Source organism: Salvelinus alpinus, chromosome 22, assembly GCF_045679555.1.
Source record: "Salvelinus alpinus chromosome 22, SLU_Salpinus.1, whole genome shotgun sequence".
Taxonomy (NCBI): Eukaryota; Metazoa; Chordata; class Actinopteri; order Salmoniformes; family Salmonidae; genus Salvelinus; species Salvelinus alpinus.
In genome coordinates, this window is record NC_092107.1 from 30,527,049 (window position 1) to 30,554,701 (window position 27,653).

At 41.9% G+C, this 27,653-nt stretch overlaps 2 protein-coding genes across 7 annotated transcripts in view; both read left to right on the forward strand.

The window, feature by feature from the left end:
- Nucleotides 1-1,940: 1,940 nt before the first annotated feature.
- Nucleotides 1,941-6,199, forward strand: LOC139549416 (RING finger protein 228-like). Its single transcript, XM_071359901.1, has one exon. The coding sequence runs from the start codon at nucleotides 2,829-2,831 to the stop codon at nucleotides 3,588-3,590; it is 762 nt and encodes a 253-aa protein (XP_071216002.1). The 5' UTR covers nucleotides 1,941-2,828; the 3' UTR covers nucleotides 3,591-6,199.
- A 6,392-nt stretch (nucleotides 6,200-12,591) lies between these two features.
- Nucleotides 12,592-27,653, forward strand: part of LOC139549417 (paired box protein Pax-3-like) — a 43,116-nt gene continuing 28,054 nt past the window's right edge. For 3 of the 6 annotated variants that reach the window (XR_011669878.1, XM_071359903.1, XM_071359902.1), the window contains exons 1-4: nucleotides 12,592-13,126; nucleotides 13,910-14,145; nucleotides 14,404-14,533; nucleotides 14,986-15,129. Coding sequence is in view for 5 of the 6 variants with exons in the window: in XM_071359903.1 (XP_071216004.1) it covers nucleotides 13,042-13,126; nucleotides 13,910-14,145; nucleotides 14,404-14,533; nucleotides 14,986-15,129 (595 nt within the window). In the remaining variant the exon portion in view is untranslated. The remainder of the gene's footprint in view (nucleotides 13,127-13,909; nucleotides 14,146-14,403; nucleotides 14,534-14,985; nucleotides 15,130-27,653) is intronic. The other 3 variants (XM_071359905.1, XM_071359904.1, XM_071359906.1) reach the window with 2 other exon arrangements.

Below are 27,653 nucleotides of genomic sequence, written 5' to 3' on the forward strand. Positions count from 1 at the left end.
GAAAAGATCAACCACTATTTTTGAAACCCTTATATTAACTTTTTTTTTTTTAATTGTCAATGTATTCTAATAGTCTATAACAATCGGACTATAATTTTGAGATAACTATGTAACTATGTAGCCTGTGTTTATCTGCAGGGCCTGCGTGTGTGGTGTGTGTGTGAGTGCGTGTGTGTTGTGTGTGTGAGTGCGTGTGTGTGTGTTGTGTGTGTGAGTGCGTGTGTGTTGTGTGTGTGTGTGAGTGCGTGTGTGTCTTTATGTTTTTCTTATTTTGAAGTATTTTGTTCAACATATAGCCTAATGAGGCCAAATGGGCTTAAGGTTATGCTATATGCCTTTATTCAATAAGTGATATTGAACCTGAAGACTTAATGGGTCAAATAAAATAAGTATCTACTTTAGGCCTGATACAGAATAATAAGTCTGCAATATTCCCAAAACGGGATAAACTGCAAGGTGCAAATTGCCTATGTTGGTTTAGGTTACAGTCTTTGCTAGGTAAAGCCCTGCATTATCTCAGCTCACTGGTCACCATAGCAACACCCACCCATAGCACGCGCTCCAGCAGGTATATTTCACTGGTCACCCCCAAAGCCAAAACCCTCTTTGGCCACCATTCCTTCCAGTTCTCTGCTTCCAATGACTGGAACGAATTGTAAAAATCACTGAAGCTGGAGACATATCTCCCTCTCTAACTTTAAGCATCAGCTGTCAGAGCAGCTTACCATCACTGTACCTGGACACAGCCAATCTGTAAAAAGCACACCCAACTACCTCATCCCCATATTGTTATTTATCTTTTTGCTCTTTTGCACCCCAGTATCTCTACTTGCACATCACCATCTGCACATCTATCACTCCAGTGTTAATGCTACATTGTAATTATTTCACCTCTGTGGCCTATTTATTGCCTTACCTCCCTAATCTTCTACATTTGTACACACTGTACATATATTTTTCTATTGTGTTATTGACAGTACCTTTGTTTATGTGTAACTCTGGGCTGTTGTTTTTGTTGCACTGCTTTGCTTTATCTTGGCCAGGTCGCAGTTGTAAATGAGAACTTGTTCTCAACTGGCCTACCTGGTTAAATAAAGGTTAAATATATATATATTTTTTTTAAAGTAATATTATAATATCCTCCTGAGACCCGACAAAAAAAGTTTGCGATTGTTTTAGTTTTTTTACATTACATAAGTGTTTGGGGCGAAATATAAACATGTTACCAAGAAAAAAATGTGAACAAATATTGTTATTTCTGTTTTATTGTAGGTGCAAAATTGTCCTCTGTAGTGGTCATTTTGACATACGTTACATTACAACACAGTTTCTAAACCAAGAGGCGCAACATCGCGAGGCTTCCGGAAATGCTTGGAAAACAGACCAAACAGAACAGGCCAGGGGTTTGAGAAGTCAATGGGGGAAGCGAACAATTCTTTCTTTGTTGTTAATTTTCTCGATCTCTAAAGGCACAACCTAGATTCGAGCCAATGTTTTAAGTAGTTGAACTCCAACATCGTGAAAGTGACAAACTGACACGTTTTCATTTTCGTCAAAACAACTTTATATTGAAGGCGTGCCTTTGATTTGACTGCTTGCACGCGCAGTTTGGCGCGAGACGACCATTAGACCGGATGAAGTGTTTCTACGCATGACGTCGTCTACAAGTGTGATCAGCATATCTTCATACTGGGCTGTCTTTGATTACGGTCAATAGGTACAGTAGGTAAAACACATAGTTGTGGCATCTGGTAGTCCACTACAGAGGATATTTCTTGATAACCTCGTATTTAGCATTCTCATTTAATGTGCTTTTTTTTTTACACAGTCCTGACACCTCCCTTAACTGTTGCTGAGATATTCACTTAGGCCTACCAGAAACCATTTGAATTTCAAACTCATAAAAAGTATCATTAATAATTAGCCCACACGCACTTCTTTTCAAATGTCCATAACATGTGCTAATTTTAATGGCAGACGTTTTTTTTAGAACCAGGAAGTTCAAGTTTTCAAAGTCACACCCCCACACATACGATATCACTGAAAAGCCCAGAATGTCCTCTCAAAGGGACAACAGGACTTATATAGTAGCTTGTATGGCCTCGGTATGGCCTCGGAGATGCGGACCAAGAACGGATGACCACTAGAGAGGACAAAAATGAATTGCTGGGTCTCAGGAGTATATTAAACAAAACAATAGGAGCACAGTTTATATGAACACAGTTTATGTCACAGTGGACCTTTCAACTTTGCCTTTTTGACAGAGTCTCGTTTGAACTCATGAGATGTTTTGATTTAATTATGGCGCATCCCTTCTGTATGGCATGAAGACGGCGGACTTTGTTATCTCTACATCGCCCCTCGTTCTGATTCCCAGAAAGGGATGAAAACGGTGTCTCTTGTCCTCCCCTATCAACCCGGGCGGTTTCGACCAACCGAGGAAAGATAACAACCATGAACTGTGTGTCTGTCGTTCGTCGCCTTACTGTCGCCTCTCTCTGCGGGCTGAGCATAGATCACTCCGGTGGATTAACCCCAACCCTCGCATCGAAGAGTCATCACGAGCATTACATCACCGATTCCCACACCCCGAAGCGTAAAATGAGACCCATTTCATATTTAACCAGCGGATCTGAACACTGGTGATAACGGGTGACGCCTGGATTAATTTTTTGGGCGTCGTGGGGATTATACAAATATATCAACAATGTCAACGTAGGCTATACAATTCATCAGCGAGATGATGGCGCTTTTATGAACGGGGGATAGACGAACACTGTTATCTACATATCTGCCTGTAGGCTCCTTTGTCTTCGTAGAGAATGTGAATGGCGAAAGATGACATGGCAGAGGTAGATTCAGCATCCAGTGGAGCGGAACCCACGCGCGGGCTGGAGATAGCATTCCCATACGAGGAGTATGAATGCAAAATATGTTACAATTATTTCGACCTTGACCGTCGCGCACCCAAGATTTTAGAATGCTTGCACACATTTTGCGAGGAGTGCCTGAACACTATCCATCTCCGCGAGGAGCGTCCATGGCGAATCAGCTGCCCTATATGTCGCCACAGGACGCCCGTGCCGGACTATCGGATACAAAACCTGCCCAATAATACCAAGGTAACGGAGGATTTCCCATTGTACATTGACTCTGACCCTCTGCCTCAGGATGCCTTGCCCCTCTACCCTCCTCCGTTGCACCCCGCACTCGTCGCCCTCAGGCGCGAGGAGGCATCGGGGGCGTCCACGAGCCAAGCTACCCCCTCCACTACCTTGTCCACCGCCACTACCCTCTCCCAGGACTCCGTGCGCTATGACAGCTGTCAGAGCTGCAAGCGGGTTGCCCTGACTACGGGCTGTGTGTGTGTGATATTCTCCTTTCTGTCCATGCTGGTTCTGCTCTTCATGGGCCTGATCTTCGTGCACAGTCACAGCAACCCGCCCTCGCCCGCGGGACCCATCTGCCTGTCGGTGGCCAGCATCCTAGCCATGTTCTCGGTGGTCGTCACGTGGCTGATCTGCTGGTTAAAATATAGACCCGATCACGAGTCAGGCCGCTCGTCTGGAACGAATAGGAGGAACGCCTGATGATGAAGATGCTAATCATGATGATAATGTGATGTGTGTGTGATTATGTAAATACTGCTGTATACTAGCATAATGTCCCTCCCTCCCTTTACTTTTTGTTGTTGTTGAAATAAACATTGTCCAGAATGGCCTTTTAACAGTAGGATATAGCAAACACCATGTAAACACCTTCATCTGCTCATTGAGTACTAAGCCTACAGTAGCCTACCATTGATACATTCATACATGCACTTGTATGTCTACCTATGGCAGGTTTATATGATGATGGGTAACCTTGCCTGAGACCTAGATGAACTGCCTGTCGCTCCCAGAATAGACTGGTTGATTGCTGGTTGATTGAGTTGAGGACTGGGGTTTGATATACATCACTATGCCTCTCACTGTATGAAAATCTGTCCTCCCTCCCATGCATCTCAAAGACGCACCTGCCCATGTTATTGTAGTGTGGGCTTTACAATTCCACATGAATAGGTTTGAGATTTTGTATCATGCCTATAACAGGCCCACTCATTTGAGGAGTCACTAATATATGTAATTGACAAGTCACTCATGTAAGATGTGTAAATGGTACAGTATCTGTGAAGATAGGAGAGGTGTCCTTACCGCTATTTAAATTGACATGGTGTTTAGGTTACCAAGAATAGGTCTAGAGAACAGGTGCCTGCTACATTCCTATTTCGAAAGTGCTCCGGTTGTAGGCCTACTGTACACCTGTGTACATCTCTCTGGCCTTTCTTCTGCCTGTGTAGTCAGGTCATCATCATCTGCCAGGCCTCTGAAAGCATCCTCTTCCCTTCCTCCTGCCTGTCGACTGATCATCACCACCGGTCTGACAGACAGTGAAGGTGAAAGCAAGGTTCCTTCCCACCATATTGCTTTGAGTCTTGTTGTCATTCACTTCAGATCATTGATAAGACCCTTGAAGAAGGGAGGAGGCATTTCCTCCGTTTTCGAATGAGGCGCTAATTTACCCCTCTCTTTAGGTGGTTGAAGATGCACTCCAGGATCTAAAGCACAACAAATTCCTAACATATTGCACAAATTTGATTTGTAACAGTCACACGAATTGCAAAATTTGTATGATATCATACATATTGCAAAATTCCTAACATATCACATGAAAATGGATGACGTACTACACAATTGGATGACGTAGTAGGCTACACAAAAAACAGAGATCCGTTTCGGCTGGTGAGCACCACTTTCAAAACTACTGGCTGAAATGATAGAAAAGCTCTGGAGTGCATCTTTAATTGCCATGTGCTTGACAGGTTTCCAAAGCAAACAGATTCCTCTAGCCTGTTGGCTGTGTAACCGATGTGAAATGGCTAGCTAGTTAGCGGGGTGCACACTAATAGCGTTTCAATCGGTGACGTCACTCGCTCTGAGACCTTGAAGTAGTTGTTCCCCTTGCTCTGCAAGGGCCGCGTCTTTTGTGGAGCGATGGGTAACGATGTGTGCAGAGGGTCCCTGGTTCGATCCCAGGTAGGGGCGATGAGAGGGATGGAAGCTATACTGTTACATTGATGCTGTTGACCCGGATCACTGGTTGCTGCGGAAAAGGAGGAGGTCAAAAGGGGGGTGAGTGTAACCGATGTGAAATGGCTAGCTAGTTAGTGGGGTGCGAGCTAATAGCGTTTCAATCGGTGACGTCACTCGCTCTGAGACCTTGAAGTAGTTGTTCCCCTTGCTCTGCAAGGGCTGCGGCTTTTGTGGAGCGATGGGTAACGATGGGAGGCAGTTGTTGATGTGTGCAGAGGGTCCCTTGTTCGAGCCCAGGTAGGGGCGAGGAGAGGGACGGAAGCTAAACGGTTACAACTGTATGGTCGGGGATCATCAGTGGCATATTGAGAGAGTTGCTATGAGGATGGAGTAGGGTCCTCAAAGTCTGAGGCACAGTTTTTGCAATGCCTATGGAACTGAGAGACTAAAATGAGAGTGATTGGATTTGTCAATATTAGTCATTAGGCCAGGGGCATTGAAATCAGGGCCTACTGTGCTGCACTGGTTTCCCTATAATCAGAGACTGATGGTTGGACTCTCAGTACAATCAATGATATTAATCAATCACTTAACTACTATAGAAGGATAAATAATCCCAACAGTACTACTGTAGACCATAAGGCTTATATTTATACAGCCCTGAAGCTATTTCGTTTTGTATTTACTTTCTACTGTACGTGCTCTGTGTAGAACAGACACTGTTGGGCCCTCTTCCTAAAGACGTGTCTTTTAGGATTCACGTAAATAATATGTAAATAGGAGACGGCTGGGATATACGCGAGTTATATCTAAGCACTTACTGCCCTAACAAATTCACTTTAACATTGCCTCACAATCAAACATGCTTCAATCAACCTGTTAGACTGTCAGTATAACCGTTAGAAGATGCACTTTCGCCCTCTTATTTGAAAAAAGTAAAGGGTTTATATACTGTATATTGTCTATTATTGTATTCATTCATTATGAATTTTAAAAAGAAAACTTGGATGTTTTTGAGTTTGTTGAAAATGTCGTTGTTGTTAAGGTACTAAAATGTATTTGCACAGATAAATGTTAGGTATGTGCTGTTTAAAACAGTTCAGTATTAAAGAAAACAGTACAAAGTTTATGTGCAATGATCCTTTCTCTTAAAACTTTGAAATTAGACATGTTGATGATAGGCATGTCAGTAAAGAATACATAAAGGGAAAGTTTAGAATTTTGGCAATGATGCCCTTCACCTACTTCCCCAGAGTCAGACTTTTTTTTATGTCTGTGTCCAGTATAAAGGAAGTTAGAGGTAGTTTTGTGAGCCAATGCTAACTAGCATTAGCACAATGACTGGAGGTCAATGGGTATCTGCTAGCATGCTAACACTAGTAGATTTTTTATATAACCTTTATTTAACTAGGCAAGTCAGTTAAGAGCAAATTATTATTTACAATGATGGCTTACCAGGGAACAGTGGGTTAACTGCCTTGTTCAGGGGCAGAACAACGCTCTAACCACTAGGCTACCTGCCACCCCTAAATAAAAGGCCTCATTGCCAAAATTTCCAAACTATCCTTTTAAGAACTGACTGTTAATTGTTGACGTTTGAGTTATCATGGATTCAATAAGGAATAGAAAAGTCCTTGGCTGAAGGGAGCAGTAACCTACTGTCCCACAGACACCTAGTCTCGGAAATCCCAGACTTAGGGTAACAACACGCTGTAACATTGGTTACATTGTCGGAGGCTAACAGACACCCTCTTGTGGTAGATGCAACATAGACTAGAAAAAGGGTTTCAAAAGTTTTTTGGGGCTGGACTCAGGAGAACCCTTTTTGGTTCCAGGTAGAACCCTCTGTGGAAATGGTTCTACATAGAACGCAAACGGGTTCTACCTGGAACCAAAAATGGTTATCCTATGGGGACAGACAAATAAAGTTATAAGTTATAGATTGCACTTAGAGCATTCGCTGTATCAACATGCATACTGTCATTTTGACACTGCTGTTTTTGTTTAAAAAAATGGACACTAAAAAACATCCTGCAGGGCACCTCTACCGCCACCTCCTGGTTAACATGAGAGAGAGAGAGCGAGAGATAGAGCGAGAGAGGGAGATATGGGAGTTAGACGAGGGAGTTAGACGAGCTTCCCTATATCCATTCATTCTCCCCTTCCCTTGTTTTCCTTCCATCTTTCTTATTTTTACCATAATTTTCTCAGGTCAATTGAATTGTCTAGACCTTTATGCATGGATGAAAAGCTGGGAGTATATGCGGCCCTGATCTAGAAGTTTGACACCCTTGTTTTACAGGATGTGGTGATAACATCTCAAAAGTTTTGGAATTTGCTAAAGCCCCCTCCCTCTCTTACCAACCAACTATCCTATTCCTCGCTTCACATTTTCTGTTTGATTAAACATCATTTGCGTTCCCATATCCCCACTTGTCAGCGCAAACATGTTTTCACTAATTTCATTCTTCTGACAAGATCCTTGTGTGTTAAATGATTGAACATATAACCATAAATAGCTATCAATATAGCCTATACATGGCTCTGGTTGAACATAATCACAACGGTTAATCTGGAGGCGAAGAAACGCACACCTGTTTAGGCAAGGTGCTGGCTAGCGGAGTAGAACACCTGTTTAGGCGAGGTACTGGCTAGCGGAGTAGAACACCTGTTTAGGAGAGGTGCTGGCTAGCGGAGTAGAACACCTGTTTAGGCGAGGTACTGGCTAGCGGAGTACAACACCTGTTTGGGCGAGGTACTGGCTAGCGGAGTAGAACACCTGTTTGGGCGAGGTACTGGCTAACGGAGTAGAACACCTGTTTGGGCGAGGTGCTGGCTAGCAGAGTAGAACACCTGTTTAGGCGAGGTGCTGGCTAGCAGAGTAGAACACCTGTTTGGGCGAGAAGCTGGCTAGCAGAGTAGAACACCTGTTTGGGCGAGGTGCTGGCTAGCAGAGTAGAACACCTGTTTAGGCGAGGTGCTGGCTAGCAGAGTAGAACACCTGTTTGGGCGAGGTGCTGGCTAGCAGAGTAGAACACCTGTTTGGGCGAGGTGCTGGCTAGCGGAGTAGAACACCTGTTTAGGCGAGGTACTGGCTAGCGGAGTAGAACACCTGTTTGGGCGAGGTGCTGGCTAGCGGAGTAGAACACCTGTTTAGGTGAGGTACTGGCTAGCGGAGTAGAACACCTGTTTAGGCGAGGTGCTGGCTAGCGGAGTAGAACACCTGTTTGGGCGAGGTGCTGGCTAGCGGAGTAGAACACCTGTTTAGGCGAGGTGCTGGCTAGCGGAGTAGAACACCTGTTTGGGCGAGGTGCTGGCTAGCGGAGTAGAACACCTGTTTGGGCGAGGTGCTGGCTAGCGGAGTAGAACACCTGTTTGGGCGAGGTGCTGGCTAGCGGAGTAGAACACCTGTTTAGGAGAGGTGCTGGCTAGCGGAGTAAAACACCTGTTTAGGAGAGGTGCTGGCTAGCGGAGTAGAACACCTGTTTAGGAGAGGTGCTGGCTAGCGGAGTAGAACACCTTTTTAGGCGAGGTGCTGGCTAGCGGAGTAGAACAGCTGTTTAGGCGAGGTGCTGGCTAGCGGAGTAGAACACCTGTTTAGGCGAGGTACTGGCTAGCGGAGTAGAACACCTGTTTAGGCGAGGTGCTGGCTAGCGGAGTAGAACACCTGTTTAGGCGAGGTGCTGGCTAGCGGAGTAGAACACCTGTTTGGGCGAGGTGCTGGCTAGCGGAGTAGAACACCTGTTTGGGCGAGGTGCTGGCTAGCGGAGTAGAACACCTGTTTAGGCGAGGTGCTGGCTAGCGGAGTAGAACACCTGTTTGTGCGAGGTGCTGGCTAGCGGAGTAGAACACCTGTTTAGGCGAGGTGCTGGCTAGCGGAGTAGAACACCTGTTTGGGCGAGGTGCTGGCTACCGGAGTAGAACACCTGTTTGGGCGAGGTGCTGGCTAGCGGAGTAGAACACCTGTTTAGGCGAGGTGCTGGCTAGCGGAGTAGAACACCTGTTTGGGCGAGGTGCTGGCTAGCGGAGTAGAACACCTGTTTAGGCGAGGTGCTGGCTAGCGGAGTAGAACACCTGTTTGGGCGAGGTGCTGGCTAGCGGAGTAGAACACCTGTTTGGGCGAGGTGCTGGCTAGCGGAGTAGAACACCTGTTTAGGCGAGGTGCTGGCTAGCAGAGTAGAACACTTGAAAAAGAAAAGGAGAGCCGCACACTAGGAGCTCAGATGCAATAATTTAATAACCCTGATGAAGACAGCTTGTCTTTGGAAACATTGGTTTTTCTGCTCTACTTTTCTTTTTCAAGTGAACATAATTACAACATCCCCAAATTCCAGCATTTAGCATCAATGCAAACTAATTTTATAACTAACTAACTAACTTTATATTTCATATAAACATTTATTTCATGATAAACACTGTAAAACCTCTAGAGACATAGTTAGGCATGCTTTTATTTAACTTTGCTTTATAACCATCTCGGAGGTCAGTCTTCTAGTTAGCCTATATGCATATCTTAATTCGATATCTTCATTCGATATGCATATCTTATTTTTGTGTGTGAATTGTTGATCTATAGCCTTAATAAATAAATAAATAATGGACAAATACGTGTTTATAGATTTGCCTCCGGCTCTGTATACCTTTACTTCTCATCAAGCGACATTTCTGACTTTGAATTTCATCCCCGGTAATGGATTAGACACGGAGATTCTGTGTTGCTTTCAAGAAGGCCGAGGTATGTATCATCGCTCTCTGTTTTCCTTCGTTCCTGTCACTTTTTTCAGGGTACAATATCCAGTTTCAATAAATTCAATGACCCCCGAAATCGCAACGTTAGTAAATGTAAGACAAATGTTTTGCCAGAATGTCTAAGAGGGATGACACTATTATGTGTAAAGTAAAAAATCCCATCGTTTCACTAAAATGTGACTTTTTATGTTCTTAAACTAAAATATTTATATTTAGGAAAATTGTCACAAATGATCTTTGTGCAGCCAATCAAAGCCTTTCATGCATCCAATTATCATCAATGTGATCATTGTATTCTTTATAATATGTTCTCACCAGCAACTTCATATTGGCATGTGCCAATATACATTTTCATCCCATAGAATTGATCTGTAAAAATGGTAGATTAAATACATAGGTTGTTGAAGGAAGTATAAAGCAATACATCAATGGTTATTATAATGTTTTTAGTCATCAATATTTGACAATTTCCCTTGTTCAAATAGGCTATTTAAATGTGAAGTCAATTGACAAAACTAATATTAATTTTATTGAATTGGTTTCCTCCTCTTAAGGGTTCGGTGAAGGACAATAATCTGCTCTTTAGCACGTGAAAGGACCCTCGTTTCCCCTGCCTATTTTCTCCCCCGCGCGAATCTATTGTCCACGCGCGTTCTAACAGAAAGACAACATTTTAAGTGTATTTTCAAAGGTACGAAAGAGGCTAATGTTAATTGAGGCCATCTAAAGCCAGTGGGATACATATTTTCTGCGTAAATAAGAGAAGTATGATAGTGCTTACGTTCGATCTCCCCGCTGTGCCCTCTTTTCTCCCAGGTGACCTTACGGGTTGGAGAGGTGGAGGTAAAGACATAAAGACTTGGAACATCAGGTGCCTTCCAACTTACTTCCTTCAACAACCTATGTATTTAATCTACCATTTTTACAGGCTGTTGTCTTCAGGTATACGTCACGTGGAGCATGAATTCCTTCAAATACCTTTACAAGGGTACACGTTTCAGAATAACATTTTCGTCATTAGAAAAAACTAAACAATCCTCAAAACAGTAGTCTAAATGCACATTTCCAAAATCCGGAGAGGGAGTAGCACGTCTTCAACATCAATTTGGTCAAACCTCTTCTGTAGCTGTCAATTAGCAAGGATACTGGCAGTAGCAGCAAGCATAGGCCTGTTTGTTATTGGTATTATCTAGGCTACATTATGCATATTATAAATATCACGGAGGCCCTAATAACAGTGTCAATATTTAAATGTCCATTTAGCCTGTAAATGTACAATATGCCCTCAGGTCCCGCGTCAAAGGTTCACCTCTTGCCACGGCGGGCGAGCTAATCCGGTTACAGCGCACCTTTGCACTTGAATGGGTAACGACCTCTGTGCTTCTGCACCCCACGCGCATGCACCACTTTATGGAGAACATATGAAACGGGTGAAATTTGGGATGATACACAAAGAAAAAAAAACGCTTACAAAACAATCAATTATACGCCTACATTATTCACCAAATAGATGAAGAGGGTGTTTATGTTACTTATTGAACTTGAAAATATCAGACCAAATTAAAACAAGGCCATGGGATGAATGTATGACAAAAAAACAACACGCTTACTCCAACATCATCCAAATACCATTACCATCCAAAAGTTATCGGACCATAAAAACACAAACATTTTAATACGTGTGTGTTACTCTATATACTCTTGGGACTGAAGAAATTAAACTTAAAAGCAAACATGCCGCTAAGCAAGTAGAGTTGAGCTCCTTTAGATGGACAGTGGAGCGAAGAGGGGTTTTGTCTGAAGGTGGGGAATGAACCGTTGCTCTTTTAGATGGACAGTGGGGGGAAGAGGGGTTTTGTCTGAATTCAAAGGTGGTGAATGAACCTCTGTCCTTTGATTGATAGGGGAGCTCTAAAGAGCATGGTTGCTTTGACTTCTACAATTCCCTGCACTGCAGCCAAACTTTGAGGGAGAGAGAGACGTTTACTGTTAATTTTTATTGTTCATTTAACTTTTGTATATTATCTACCTCACTTGCTTTGGCAATGTTAACACATGTTTCCCATGCCAATAAAGCCCCTTGAATTGAATTGAATTGAGAGACAGATTTGAATTGAGAGAGAGAGAGAGAGAGAGAGAGAGAGAGAGAGAGAGAGAGAGAGAGAGAGAGAGAGAGAGAGAGAGAAAGACTGCAATGCCCCTTCCTTGTGCGATTGCCTATAGGGACACTAAGGGTCTTTTCAACTAGCAAGGCAACTATAAATAAATGCCCGACAACACAATAGTAACGTCTCTGTCAGCAGAGCAGACGTTCTTTACGGCTCTCCTGGCGTCGTACCCTGCTGGGGCGCGAGTCCCCGTCAGACGGCTCTCCTGTTGGTAGTGCGCAATCTAAAAGCGACAATGAATTCCTCGAGGTGCACTAACTTTTGCTGCATCTGTCTTATCTTCAGGCCATGGAGTGAGAACAAATGGGTGCATACGCTCTAGGAAAATAATACCTTAAATTAAACACTGTTGTATGTTGAGTGACTAATCAATACTGCAACATCTAAAACTACACGTATCTGTATAGTTAATCAATATCTGTGTGTGAACTTATGATCTGAGGTGATGTCACATCTGTCAATGGGATAATGAAAGACCGTTCCTCAGTTCTTTCCCAAGCAACGTCTCTGACAACAACTGAAGAAAGTTTCCTGCACTGTCAGCCAATCATTACGCACGTCCAAGAGCCGGGGCTGCCTCCTCTAAACCAATCATAGAGCCTGGATCACTGATGTGAAAGAAGTACAGCACAACTAATAACTGTTTCTCTGGGTTTTGACCATCTTCCCTCACTCTGAACGTCTGTCAACAACAACAGCGAGAACAACATCACTTGCATGATTCTTGATGACATCGCAGATTCCACACGTATCCAAGTGCCTGTCGACTGGTAAAACATCAAGGCATAGGCGCACTCTTCAGAAGTCTACCTCCAGTTTTTCCTGGTTTGGTAACTTGGGCTCTTTTTTTCGGGAGTCGGGAGTGGTTTTTTTCTGCCAGGACGCTGGTTCTTGTCTAGTCCAGTGGCTACCCTATCAAGGCTAACCTTCCACGAACTGGAATACAGTGCATTTTTACTCATAATTTCACCCACTGGTCAAGCTCCATCGTCGGCAGCTCCCGATTCTGCTCTCTGGCGGGAGGTTAGCAGAAGGCATAGGGTTGTGGAGGTATGACTGCGTTGGCTGGGGCAATACCAAGGATGATGCGCCCCATGCTGGCGCAGAACTACCCCCACAGTGGCTTCCCACTGGAAGGTAACATCAAAAGTCGAAACAACTTTTTGAGCACTGCTAGTGGGAAGATTTGGGCTTCGATGCGTAATAATTAAAGAGCGATTATTAATATAGGAAACTCTGTGAATTAAATCTTGTAGCCTACACCATAGCCCCCCTCCTAAACAGAAACTTGGTCGTATCCAATTGTAAGAAAATATTTAAACTTTCGGATTGACACGCAACATTGAGATGTATCACAATTAAATTGTAATTTTCTTTTCATGTTTCATTTTTCATTTTTCAATGTTCTTTTAATTTCGGTTATCGAATACAAACCTCGACGTTTTGATCTGGTTTATTTTGTAGTCGTTATTGACATAACTTTTTGTATTTATCTATTTGTTTGTCAACTTCTGAGGATGAAACTCTTAATTTAATAATTTCCTAATCTCTGAAAACAACGTTTTTGTTTATTTACAGAATATGTACAGGGTTATATAAGTAGGCTATACACCCCTCTATATTAAATCCGAACATATCATTACTTAAGGAAACTTTTAAGGCCTTTTATTGTTACCAAACCTTTCAGTTTAAACAACTTTTATTTTTCTATTCGGCTATTATAATAATAAGTAGATAAGTAGATATAAGCTCTTTATTATGCCTTAATTAATTAACGATGATATGATTTAACATGATTTGTAGTAGCCTTGTGGTGTTATTAGTAGCCTATGATGGAATCAATGTTAGTTGTTGTGTTGTAGGCCTATAGTTTATAATCATCAAGCAATCTGTAGCCATTTTGTGTTTTCTTTTACGCAGTCTCTACCCCGTTAGGCCAAGGCAGAATGAACCAGCTCGGGGGAGTTTTCATAAATGGCAGACCTTTGCCCAACCATATCCGCCATAAGATCGTCGAAATGGCCCACCATGGCATCAGGCCATGCGTAATCTCCCGTCAGCTCCGCGTCTCTCACGGTTGCGTTTCCAAAATCCTCTGCCGGTACCAGGAGACCGGCTCTATTCGACCCGGGGCCATCGGGGGAAGCAAACCCAAGGTAAGGGAGAGGGAGCACGAGCAGGTGAAAGTGTTCGGTTTTGTATTGTCATGCATTTTATTCTCCTTATAAAACTGTTTGTCTCAAGGTATGACATGTTGGGTTAAAATTTAACAAGCCACAGGTTGAAAAAGCATGAAAGAGGCGTATATTGTGTTGTTGAGTGTAAGTAGACAGTGTAAGTAGACAGTGTAAGTAGATATAAGCTCTTTATTATGCCTTAATTAATTAACGATGATATGATTTGTCGTTTCGTAGCAGGGGACGACGCCTGATGTTGAGAAGAGAATAGAGGAGTACAAGCGGGACAACCCGGGTATGTTTAGCTGGGAGATTCGGGATAAATTACTGATGGATGGGATATGTGACCGGAACACCGTTCCATCAGGTAAAAGGAAATATCTGCATTCTGTCATAATTGCTGCCCATTTAAATTGGTGCAATCTTCACCTGCAGCCGTAGATTGTTCATCATCATCATGGTCATCATCATCACCATCATATATCACCGTCTTATTTATCATAATGGGCCTAATGTATTTTCCATCTCAATAACCACATTTTACCACAATAAAAAACAGTTTACTCTCTGAAAACAAAACGTAAACAACTGCTGAAAATTATATAATTGCCATGTTAAGTTTAAGTTAAGATAAAATCATAAAAAATATTGCAATGGAATTATTTACGCTAAAGTCAATATATGTTTCTATTTATTTGATGCTTTATCACGGTAAAGAAGGAAAAATAAAAGCAAATGAGTGCAGATTGTTGAACTTTTATTTCGACTTTTCCAGTTTATTATCTATTAATCAGTGTTCTGTAATTTCTTGTAACACAGTGAGCTCTATCAGTCGCATCATGAGGAGTAAATTCGGAGGGAAGGGAGATGACGATGATGATGAAGATGAAATCGAGAAAAAGGAATTAGAAGAACACGAACGGCGGGCAAAACATAGCATCGATGGCATCTTAGGAGACCGATGTGAGTGCAATCATAAATACATTAATTAATAAATTAATGTTCTCTCTTCTATAGGTAACTTGTGTGAGGCAGTTACTTTTTGCGTAAGGGGGAAGGCCCTTCATATACAGGCTTCCACTGTGCACTTTAATGTTATTTGAAACGATGAGGAAACCTCTCGTTTATTCAAAACTCAACAAAGTTTTACAGATAAAGGTTTTCATCTCGTTTTGTGTAAGCTTATTGACTTACATAAATCATTCTTGATAGGCTAGGCCTACATTTTCACCATGGGTGTCACCAGTCCTTACGGGTTGCCATTCATTTTTAGACTTTGTGAGGTAGATAGGCCTTGTCTGTCTCTTTAACTCGAAGTTTTAGTTGTTGTAAAGTTTTTTTGTTTTGTTTTTGGAAGCACAGGGAGTGTGTCTTCCTTTGTCGACCGTCATAAAGTGCACTGGATTGTTTTTCAATCTTTATCGACCATATCGCTCCTGCTAATGCTTGTCCCATGAGGCGTTAGGATAATTCAAACAGCAGGTGATATATTTTGTGGGAAAGGGAGGATTGCCCCTTGTGTGTGTATGAATGTGTCTGTCTGTCTGTCTGTCTGTCTGTCTGTCTGTCTGTCTGTCTGTCTGTCTGTCTGTCTGTCTGTCTGTCTGTGTGTGTGTGTGTGTGTGTGTGTGTGTGTGTGTGTGTGTGTGAGAGAGAGAGAGAGAGAGAGAGAGAGAGAGAGAGAGAGAGAGCTAATGAAAAAATGAAAAGTTAACGAATGTGTAACTACACGTGCTTATACATAGTGGGCAACACACGAGATTTGTTACAGACAAAACATAAGGTACAGGCCTCGAATCAGTCGAATGTTCTTCATTAAAAAGAATCCTATAGATGTATTCGAATAGCTTGTGCATATTAAAATTCTGCTACATATATTTATATTGCATTTTTTTTATTTTTTTTTATGTTAGGCCACTTGCAGGCCTATTTACCTTGTAGGCCTATTTTAAAATGTCTTTATCATACTAATAACATGCATTTTCTTCGAGATGCACATAGCCCCGTTGTAATGTTTGAGGAAATACCCCTATCAAAAGTATATAAAAAAATAACCAAAAACTTGTTCAACCCCTAATTGTCATGGTACATTCCAAAACAAAGAAATATCATAACATCCCTTTTTACGGTTTCCTAGAATTTATTATGACCGAATTCGCAGGCCTATTCCATCTTAATGCAGCTGCTCTCTGCTCTACTGTAAAATGCAGGCACAGTAAAACAAATTAGAGGAAAATACGGGGAGTTGGAGGGGACAAAACGTCCAAATGAGTTGATCAAACATTTGTATAACAGTTCCATCCCTCACAAAGCCAGGCCTCGAGCACACAATCGGACACTTGAGGATGAACTTGGGAGACAAAGCCGCGAGAGTCCATTGAGACTGACGCTTCGGTTATGCGTGGACAAAGCCTGGCTTCGCAGCAGCTTGGTCGCCATGAAAGAAGGCAACCTGTTTATAATTCAGTCAGAAAAAGAGAGGGAGCTTCCCAACAAAAGGCCTAGAAAATACATTATGAAACTGCAATGAAGGATGAATTATTCAGGTCCGTCAATAGCCGCTGCTCGGGCTAGGTCTAGAGACTGTTCACCATGGAGAAATGGCCGTTTTCACCTACAAAATGTTTCTTTTGGAGTCGTTTTAAGTCATATAAAGAAGCCGACTGCCATTCAGAACCCCTCAAGCCCCCTTTCACTCTCCCTCTCTCACACACACACACACACACACACACACACACACACACACACACACACACACACACACACACACACACACACACACACACAGCCGTTTTTACAGCCGCACACACACACACAGTGTATAGGCCTAACTGATATTTTAAAAACATAACTTTCAGATTAACACGCTGATTTAATGGCGAGATGAATTACATTTATTGATCATATGGTACTTTTATTTTTGGACATTCAGAGCATTGCCGACATAATAGTTTACGAAAATACAAACTGCTTGTGTATTATGTGCACTCATGTTGTACATTTTGTGCACAATCACATATTTTACACAATGTTTAAAAGTTGTTTACACAATGTCGAAACGTTTTTTTGTTGGTCCTTCTGGTTCCTGCTTTGGACACTTTTATAGTAGCCTACGTTTTTTTTGTTAATGTCACCGAATAATTATTTAGGCATGTTACAAATTCCAATGCCACAAGATAATAAATTATATTTTCTGTTACAGCCTCATATCAACGACTTTGACAAAGTATTATAGCTCATAAAATGACAAATATTTTCCCAAATATATGCATTTGCTACTTGATGGTTATTAATAATTTAACTCATAGGCCTAATAATTGTAGTCATTTTATTATTTTTATAAGTACAAATTGTTGCACAATATATTTTTCTTACCAATAAGGCCTAATGATATGAAATTGGCTAGTAACATGCCTCTCTGCATGGTCTATTATTAGGTCTTTGATGCCCTATTCTTGCACTCTTAAACATTAATAATGTCTTCTAAATGATTTGATATTGTGCTATGTCACATTTAATGATCGAGGGAGTGTATTAAAGTCTCCTTTGGTGAATGGGGACCAATGTTCTCCCCGGAGAGGCGCGCTTGGCCTCGAGCGGTGGTCACAATGGAACATGCGCACTGCTGCAATCCTCACCCATCATGCTCTCACCCCCTTGCGCTCTCAAAATCTCTTCAAGCGGATTAAATCGATCCCTTTATTTTATTTTACTTTCATCCGGAGAGCGAAGCCGCCCCTCTCCCTTGCTTTCCTTCTCTTTCTCTCTATGCCCGCGGCGCACATTCGTTTAATATCTATGGTTCATCTTCTGGAGTGCAACCGCTAACAAAAGAAAGTCATTTCGTTGTAGAAAAGTCCCTAAAATGAAGTTATCCGTTAAGCCATTGACCCCTCTAATATTTGTCTTTATTTATTGGGTTACCAATAAATGCTACATTGTTTTATTAATTCCAAAATGTAGGCTATAAGTTAATAATAATAAGCCTAACTTAGTAGCAGTTTCCGTTAGAAACGTTGTTTTGTGTCCACGTGCTCATTTGGGCTCACTTTACCTCAGTCAGTTTGCTATCCTATTTTCATTCATACCAGTCAAATTATCATTTTAACCTAAGGGTAAACGAAAAATGTAAATGACCTTTGCCACGACAGTGCTTTGACTTGAAACGGGAACACTTAACGTTTGCAGTAATATCAGTTGACTCTAACTAATGCATGGTTTAGGCTATTATGCGTAGGTAATAAGAGTTGTAATGAGCGCACATTCCAAATAGGGTGCTGTTTGGACCTGAGGACTAGGCTTTTGTGGCACTCTAGAGACTAGCTTAGATGGGTATAAGGATGCAACGTAATTTCTCAACATTTTTTTTACCGACTTTTAGTTTTATCGAGACCTGTGGTGTCTACTATTTTCGTGCGTTTTTTCTGTCTGGTCTCATTTGGAATTATGTTTTTACAGCCGCAATTACAATCTGAAAAAAACTTTTTTTCAGCGAAGCGGGTCAAACATTGATGAAGTAGATGTTTGTTAAGACCATTGTTGTGCGAGGGGAGGAGCACGAGTTGAGCCCCTGGTCGTTCAGAATTCATTATCATTTCCCTTAAGTGTCCACATCAAAGGCGGCTCGTTTGGATTTATTTGTCTGGGGGAAAAAACTACAGAAATGTGTTTCGAAAATCTCAAGCTCCCTAAATTGCAGCCTCGTGCACCACAATGCCTAAAATGATGCGCAAGCATATCCCCACGCGCCAAATGTGTTTGGAATAAAGGCTTGTGCAGTTTGACTTGAACGTATTCTCAATTCATGTATCAGAGAAAATACTTTCCACTTAGAATTACAATAGTTGAACACATTCTGCCACTCTTCAGAAAATACTTGTCTAAATGTCCAGTCAGTGCTCCACTCTCACTAAATGCCTCCTGCACATATTTTCTATTTTGGCACAGTTCCTGCATACCATTAGCAGGGGTTGGATATAGTAGTTTCTCTGCCTTCCAGAATCTAAAAGGCTAACATTTAGTTAATTAACCCTAGAAATTGAGCTAATGACTAATAATGTACTCATCGGCCCTCCCCTCTCTCCCCCTCTCTCATATTTACAGTGTATCTTCTTAACCTTACTTGGCTAATTAAAATTACCCCGAGTAACGCTGATGATACATACAGAGGAGCCTTGTTGGCCCAGCACATTTCCATTTATACTCGGACACACACAAAATTCCCCATCTGAAAGACAAACAGTCAAAGGGGATAACTTTATTTTGTGAAAGGGAATCCTGGAAAGGGCTAATTGAATAAGTCTGAGATCTTTGAAAACCTGCCATGGTGAGCGCAGTCATCATGTCATAATTAGGTTTATTGAGGCGCATTCCGCCAATCTGCCGCCATTCTTCCAGCCTCATTGTGCCCAGAGCCAGGCCAATAGCTGCAGGACAAAAGGGAATCAAGAGCTGACAATACATGAAAGTGCCAAAAGATTTAGCTGCTTTTGTCACAGAAACTGAGCAGGACTTTGTTTGTGTAAATAAAGTTGACGAACTGCCCGCTACTCAGGCGAAGGATGGAGCTTCTATACAATTTACTATCTGGGCACACACTGGATTAGTGCCAGGAGGAGAGAGGGAGGGAGGGAAAGAGGGAGAGAGGAGGAGAGGCAGAGAGGGGGAGAGTGAGAAAGAGAGTGAGTGTGGAAGAGAGTGAGAGGGGAAGAGAGAATGGAGGGGACGGTAAACGAGAAGGCTTTGAGAGAGTATTAGGGGCTAGGTTTGTGTATTTAGTGAGTGAGAGTTTGCAGAGTTATGTTCTGCATGGCTTCTGATGTTGGATTTGTGATGTTCATCATTGTCTTACAGTGGTGCTGGAAGAGGGAGGGTGGTGAAGCGTGGTGAGATGAGGTTTTGCTATTGTGGGCATCTGGTTTGTGAAGCATAAGAGGCATTGAAGATGGAAACACATTACACACTATAGTGCAGCATAGATTCATGGTCAAGGTCCCATATCACGTTTCCATATACATCATGATGTTCCGGTTCTTATGTTTTAAGGTGTTAAAGATCCTCCCTGCTGAGAATCAGCAATCTTCACCAATTCAGTTACACTCCAAAGGCACATTCCAAATAATGGCTGATGCGTGCATGTCACTGAAGCTTTCACACAAGTCATACATTGGTATTTTGGAGTGAAAGTTTGAGTTGTATGTGCATTTCAAGTTAGGGAACAGAAGAATTAGACTATAAGGAAACTCCGTAAGATGACCTGATTGATTCCACTCCACTCATGGCACATTCCATGTACACTCTTAAATAGACTTCACACTTTAGTTCTTCTCTGTGATTTTCACCTTGTAAACACGATTTCACATTGAAAATATCCAGCAGTAGATGATTCATACATTCATAAAGGTGGTTCATTAAAGAGAGTGATAGAAAACTTGACAACCTTGACATCTTCGGTTCTTACATCTTGTGTTCTATACGAGAAACTATGAATAATAGTCACTTCTGGCACATTAATGGTTGTCGATACGGTCTCTAGCAACGATCAAAGTAGGGTGAAGAAGCTATATAGAAAATGTCCAATATGTTATTTTAAGACTTCAGAGAAACATAGAGTTAGACTGAGGTTACATAGAGTTAGTGGCTAAATAGAGTTGGACTGGGTCTATATAGAATTAGACTGAGGTTATATAGATTTAGACTGAGGTTATATAGAGCTGGTGGCAATATAGAGTTAGACTGGGTCTATATAGAGTTAGACTGAGGTTATATAGTTAAAATGAGGTTATCTAGAGTGAGTGGCAATATAGAGTTAGACTGGATCTATATAGAGTTAGGCTGAGGTAATATAGAGTTAGTGGCTATATAGAGTTAGACGGAGGTTATATAGAGTTAGACTGAGGTTATATAGAGTTAGACTGAGGTTATATAGAGTTAGAATGAGGTTATATAGAGTTATACTGAGGTTATATAGAGTTAGAATGAGGTTATATAGAATTAGACTGAGGTTATATAGAGTTAGAATGAGGTTATATAGAGTTAGACTGAGGTTATATAGAGTTAGACTGAGGTTATATAGAGTTAGACTGAGGTTATATAGAGTTAGAATGAGGTTATATAGAGTTAGACTGAGGTTATATAGAGTTATACTGAGAGGTTATATAGAGTTAGAATGAGGTTATATAGAGTTAGAATGAGGTTATATAGAGTTATACTGAGGTTATATAGAGTTAGACTGAGGTTATATAGAGTTAGACTGAGGTTATATAGAGTTAGACTGAGGTTATATAGAGTTAGACTGAGATTATATAGAGTTAGATTGTGTGGTATATGGCCAATATACAATGGCTAAGGGCTGTTCTTAAGCACGATGCAATGCTGAGTGCCTGAATACTGCCCTTAGCCGTGGTAAAATGGCCATATACCACAAACCCCCGAGGTGCCTTATTGCTATTAGAAACTGGTTACCAACGTAATTAGAACAGTAAAAATAAATGTCAGCCAATCAGCATTCAGGGCTCAAACCACACAGATTGAAGTCAGACTCAGGCTATGTAGAGTTATACTGAGGCTATGTAGAGTTATACTGAGGCTATGTAGAGTTATACTGAGGCTATGTAGAGTTATACTGAGGCTATGTAGAGTTATACTGAGGCTATGTAGAGTTATACTGAGGCTATGTAGAGTTATACTGAGGCTATGTAGAGTTATACTGAGGCAATATAGAGTTATACTGAGGCTATGTAGAGTTATACTGAGGCTATGTAGAGTTATACTGAGGCTATGTAGAGTTATACTGAGGCTATGTAGAGTTATACTGAGGCTATATAGAGTTATACTGAGGCTATGTAGAGTTATACTGAGGCTATGTAGAGTTATACTGAGGCTATGTAGAGTTATACTGAGGCTATGTAGAGTTATACTGAGGCTATGTAGAGTTATACTGAGGCTATATAGAGTTATACTGAGGCTATGTAGAGTTATACTGAGGCTATGTAGAGTTATACTGAGGCTATGTAGAGTTATACTGAGGCTATGTAGAGTTATACTGAGGCTATGTAGAGTTATACTGAGGCTATGTAGAGTTATACTGAGGCTATGTAGAGTTATACTGAGGCAATATAGAGTTATACTGAGGCTATGTAGAGTTATACTGAGGCTATGTAGAGTTATACTGAGGCTATGTAGAGTTATACTGAGGCAATATAGAGTTATACTGAGGCTATGTAGAGTTATACTGAGGCTATGTAGAGTTATACTGAGGGTATGTAGAGTTATACTGAGGCTATGTAGAGTTACACTGAGGCTATGTAGAGTTATACTGAGGCTATATAGAGTTATACTGAGGCTATGTAGAGTTATACTGAGGCTATGCAGAGTTATACTGAGGCTATATAGAGTTATACTGAGGCTATGTAGAGTTATACTGAGGCTATATAGAGTTATACTGAGGCTATGTAGAGTTATACTGAGGCTATGTAGAGTTATACTGAGGCTATGTAGAGTTATACTGAGGCTATATAGAGTTATACTGAGGCTATGTAGAGTTATACTGAGGCTATGTAGAGTTATACTGAGGCTATGTAGAGTTATACTGAGGCTATGTAGAGTTATACTGAGGCTATGTAGAGTTATACTGAGGCTATATAGAGTTATACTGAGGCTATGTAGAGTTATACTGAGGCAATATAGAGTTATACTGAGGCTATGTAGAGTTATACTGAGGCTATGTAGAGTTATACTGAGGCTATGTAGAGTTATACTGAGGCTATATAGAGTTATACTGAGGCTATGTAGAGTTATACTGAGGCTATGTAGAGTTATACTGAGGCTATATAGAGTTATACTGAGGCTATGTAGAGTTATACTGAGGCTATGTAGAGTTATACTGAGGCTATGTAGAGTTATACTGAGGCTATGTAGAGTTATACTGAGGCTATGTAGAGTTATACTGAGGCTATATAGAGTTATACTGAGGCTATGTAGAGTTATACTGAGGCTATGTAGAGTTATACTGAGGCTATGTAGAGTTATACTGAGGCTATGTAGAGTTATACTGAGGCTATGTAGAGTTATACTGAGGCTATGTAGAGTTATACTGAGGCAATATAGAGTTATACTGAGGCTATGTAGAGTTATACTGAGGCTATGTAGAGTTATACTGAGGCTATGTAGAGTTATACTGAGGCTATGTAGAGTTATACTGAGGCTATGTAGAGTTATACTGAGGCTATGTAGAGTTATACTGAGGCTATGTAGAGTTATACTGAGGCAATATAGAGCAAAATAGCGATTTCCCTAAATAACATGAGCATCTGATGACAGGGAATATCAGTCTGTCTGAGGAATGTGTCACTCAGTGTGTCCCCGGGCACAATGGCACAGGGGGCAAGGGGGAGCACCAAATCACTCTCACTAACCCTCGCCTCAGGCTCTCTCTGTCCCTCTCCTCTTCTCCTCTCCTACTCTCCTACTCCCTTACTCTTCCGCCTCGCATTCGTTTTTTAAAATAATGCCGTGCATGATGACGATCCAAGCGTTAAAACATAGTTATCTGCAAATGAATAGGGGCTCTATGCTTCATTAAAGCCTCTTTCTCCTTTCACACCCATATTGTGACCCTCTGATATCAATTCAAAGGGCAATTAATGAATGCAGACCAACTTTGAAGTGGGGGGATGGAGAATGAGTAGGGGCTCGGAGTTTCCCCCTTCAGCCCCTTCAGACCCTCTCGCACCCCCTTCACCCGTGATGGACTTGCCACATTCAGCCGAGCACGCCAAAAGACAGTTTGAAGTGAGTGAAAGAGTGAAAAGGCCTGCGAAGGTCAAGGAGAATGGCTGCCATAGAATAAGACCTCTCTTTATCTGATGGAAGTATTCCACCAAACAACGGCTAGAGAAAGAGAGAGAAGGAAGGGGGTGAGATATTGTTTTTACAAGTGTGTGTTAGTGTGTGTGCATGTGCAGAGGAGGGATTGGGGGTGTCAAAGCTGTGGAACGCAGGGCTAAGGCAACTGAATGCAGTGGTTAAACAAGGAAAGGCAGACAGGGAGTTGTCAATCACTTGACTGAGGTAGGGGCATAAGGCTCTGGAGAGGGCAAGGGTAGGGGTATAAGGCTCTGGACAGGGCAGGCGAAAGGGTAGAGGCATAAGGCCCTGGACAGGGCAGAGGCAGGGGCATAAGGCTCTGGAGAGGGCAAGGGTAGGGGTATAAGGCTCTGGACAGGGCAGGCGAAAGGGTAGAGGTAAAAGGCCCTGGACAGGGCAGAGGCAGGGGTATAAGGCTCTGGAGAGGGCAAGGGTAGGGGTATAAGGCTCTGGACAGGGCAGGCGAAAGGGTAGAGGCATAAGGCCCTGGACAGGGCAGAGGCAGGGGCATAAGGCTCTGGAGAGGGCAAGGGTAGGGGCATAAGGCTCTGGACAGGGCAGGCGAAAGGGTAGAGGCATAAGGCCCTGGACAGGGCAGAGGCAGGGGCATAAGGCTCTGGAGAGGGCAAGGGTAGGGGCATAAGGCCCTGGACAGGGCAGAGGCAGGGGCATAAGGCTCTGGACAGGGCAGAGGCAGGGGCATAAGGTTCTGGACAGGGCAGGGGTAGGGGCATAAGGTTCTGGACGGGGCAGGGGCATAAGGCTCTGGACAGGGCAGAGGCAGGGGCATAAGGCTCTGGACAGGGCAGGGGCAGGGGTATAAGGCTCTGGACAGGGCAGGGGCAGGGGTATAAGGTTCTGGACAGGGCAGAGGCAGGGGCATAAGGCTCTGGACAGGGCAGGGGCAGGGGTATAAGGCTCTGGACAGGGCAGAGGCAGGGGCATAAGGCTCTGGACAGGGCAGGGGCAGGGGTATAAGGCTCTGGACAGGGCAGGGCAAGCTGAGAGGGAGGGAGTTCACCTTGCTCTCTATAGTAGAATCTAGAAACTGCAATTTCATATTCTTTAGGAACTATAACTTGTTGTTACTATACTAGTACCATGTTATTAACATTTCATTACATGGCGTAATGTAAAGTGCTACCAACAGTCAAAGATAACAGAGCTTAACTGTTTTTGACTTTGTAAAAAAGAGAGTCGTATTGAGTTAACTCCCCAGTGGTCAGTCAGTGCCTAGCTCTCTCTGCTTGTCAGACCAGGCTAAGTGGGGTCAGAGGTCAACATAGTATCATTCTCCATCATCCCTACAGGAAACAGGGTTACAATCATATTTGGTTCAACATGACAGGTAACAGCTTCCTGTTGTCCTGCCACAGCACAGACTCTCATAACTCCTATTGCTGTCTACAGGTTTTCTGTCTAGAGATTTTCTGTCTAGAGATTTTCTGTCTAGAGGTTTTTGGGCTACAGGTTTTCTGTGTATAGGTTTTCTGTCCAGAGGTTTTCTGTGTAGAGGTTTTCTGTCTAGAGGTTTTCTATCTACAGGTTTTCTGTCTACAGGTTTTCTGTGTATAGGTGTTCTGTCTACAGGTTTTCTGTGTATAGGTGTTCTGTCTAGAGGTTTTCTGTGTATAGGTGTTCTGTCTAGATGTTTTCTGTCTAGAGGTTTTCTGTGTATAGGTTTTCTGTCTAGAGGTTTTCTGTCTAGAGGTTTTCTGTCTAGAGGTTTTCTGTCTAGAGGTTTTCTGTCTAGAGGTTTTCTGTCTAGAGGTTTTCTGTCTAGATGTTTTCTGTCTAGATGTTTTCTGTCTAGAGGTTTTCTGTCTAGAGGTTTTCTGTCTAGAGGTTTTCTGTGTATAGGTTTTCTGTCTAGAGGTTTTCTGTCTAGAGGTTTTCTGTCTAGAGGTTTTCTGTCTAGAGGTTTTCTGTCTAGAGGTTTTCTGTCTAGAGGTTTTCTGTCTAGATGTTTTCTGTCTAGAGGTTTTCTGTCTAGAGGTTTTCTGTCTAGAGGTTTTCTGTGTATAGGTTTTCTGTCTAGATGTTTTCTGTCTAGAGGTTTTCTGTGTATAGGTTTTCTGTCTAGAGGTTTTCTGTCTAGAGGTTTTCTGTCTAGATGTTTTCTGTGTATAGGTTTTCTGTCTAGAGGTTTTCTGTCTAGAGGTTTTCTGTCTAGAGGTTTTCTGTCTAGAGGTTTTCTGTCTAGATGTTTTCTGTCTAGAGGTTTTCTGTCTAGATGTTTTCTGTCTAGATGTTTTCTGTCTAGAGGTTTTCTGTCTAGAGGTTTTCTGTCTAGATGTTTTCTGTGTATAGGTTTTCTGTCTAGAGGTTTTCTGTCTAGATGTTTTCTGTGTATAGGTTTTCTGTCTAGAGGTTTTCTGTCTAGAGGTTTTCTGTCTAGAGGTTTTCTGTCTAGAGGTTTTCTGTGTATAGGTTTTCTGTCTAGAGGTTTTCTGTCTAGATGTTTTCTGTCTAGAGGTTTTCTGTCTAGATGTTTTCTGTCTAGAGGTTTTCTGTCTAGATGTTTTCTGTGTATAGGTTTTCTGTCTAGATGTTTTCTGTCTAGAGGTTTTCTGTCTAGAGGTTTTCTGTCTAGATGTTTTCTGTCTAGATGTTTTCTGTCTAGAGGTTTTCTGTCTAGATGTTTTCTGTCTAGATGTTTTCTGTCTAGAGGTTTTCTGTCTAGATGTTTTCTGTCTAGATGTTTTCTGTCTAGAGGTTTTCTGTCTAGATGTTTTCTGTCTAGATGTTTTCTGTCTAGATGTTTTCTGTCTAGAGGTTTTCTGTCTAGAGGTTTTCTGTCTAGATGTTTTCTGTGTATAGGTTTTCTGTCTAGAGGTTTTCTGTCTAGAGGTTTTCTGTCTAGAGGTTTTCTGTCTAGATGTTTTCTGTCTAGAGGTTTTCTGTCTAGATGTTTTCTGTCTAGATGTTTTCTGTCTAGATGTTTTCTGTCTAGAGGTTTTCTGTCTAGATGTTTTCTGTCTAGATGTTTTCTGTCTAGAGGTTTTCTGTCTAGATGTTTTCTGTCTAGATGTTTTCTGTCTAGAGGTTTTCTGTCTAGATGTTTTCTGTGTATAGGTTTTCTGTCTAGAGGTTTTCTGTCTAGAGGTTTTCTGTCTAGATGTTTTCTGTCTAGATGTTTTCTGTCTAGAGGTTTTCTGTCTAGATGTTTTCTGTGTATAGGTTTTCTGTCTAGAGGTTTTCTGTCTAGAGGTTTTCTGTCTAGATGTTTTCTGTGTATAGGTTTTCTGTCTAGATGTTTTCTGTCTAGAGGTTTTCTGTCTAGATGTTTTCTGTCTAGATGTTTTCTGTCTAGAGGTTTTCTGTCTAGAGGTTTTCTGTCTAGATGTTTTCTGTGTATAGGTTTTCTGTCTAGATGTTTTCTGTCTAGAGGTTTTCTGTCTAGAGGTTTTCTGTCTAGATGTTTTCTGTCTAGATGTTTTCTGTCTAGAGGTTTTCTGTCTAGAGGTTTTCTGTCTAGAGGTTTTCTGTCTAGAGGTTTTCTGTCTAGAGGTTTTCTGTCTAGATGTTTTCTGTCTAGAGGTTTTCTGTCTAGATGTTTTCTGTCTAGATGTTTTCTGTCTAGAGGTTTTCTGTCTAGATGTTTTCTGTCTAGATGTTTT

Excerpts from the sequence above, each read along its gene's own strand:
- LOC139549416 (XM_071359901.1), top strand. The coding sequence starts at position 2,829 with ATGGCGAAAGATGACATGGCAGAGGTAGATTCAGCATCCAGTGGAGCG.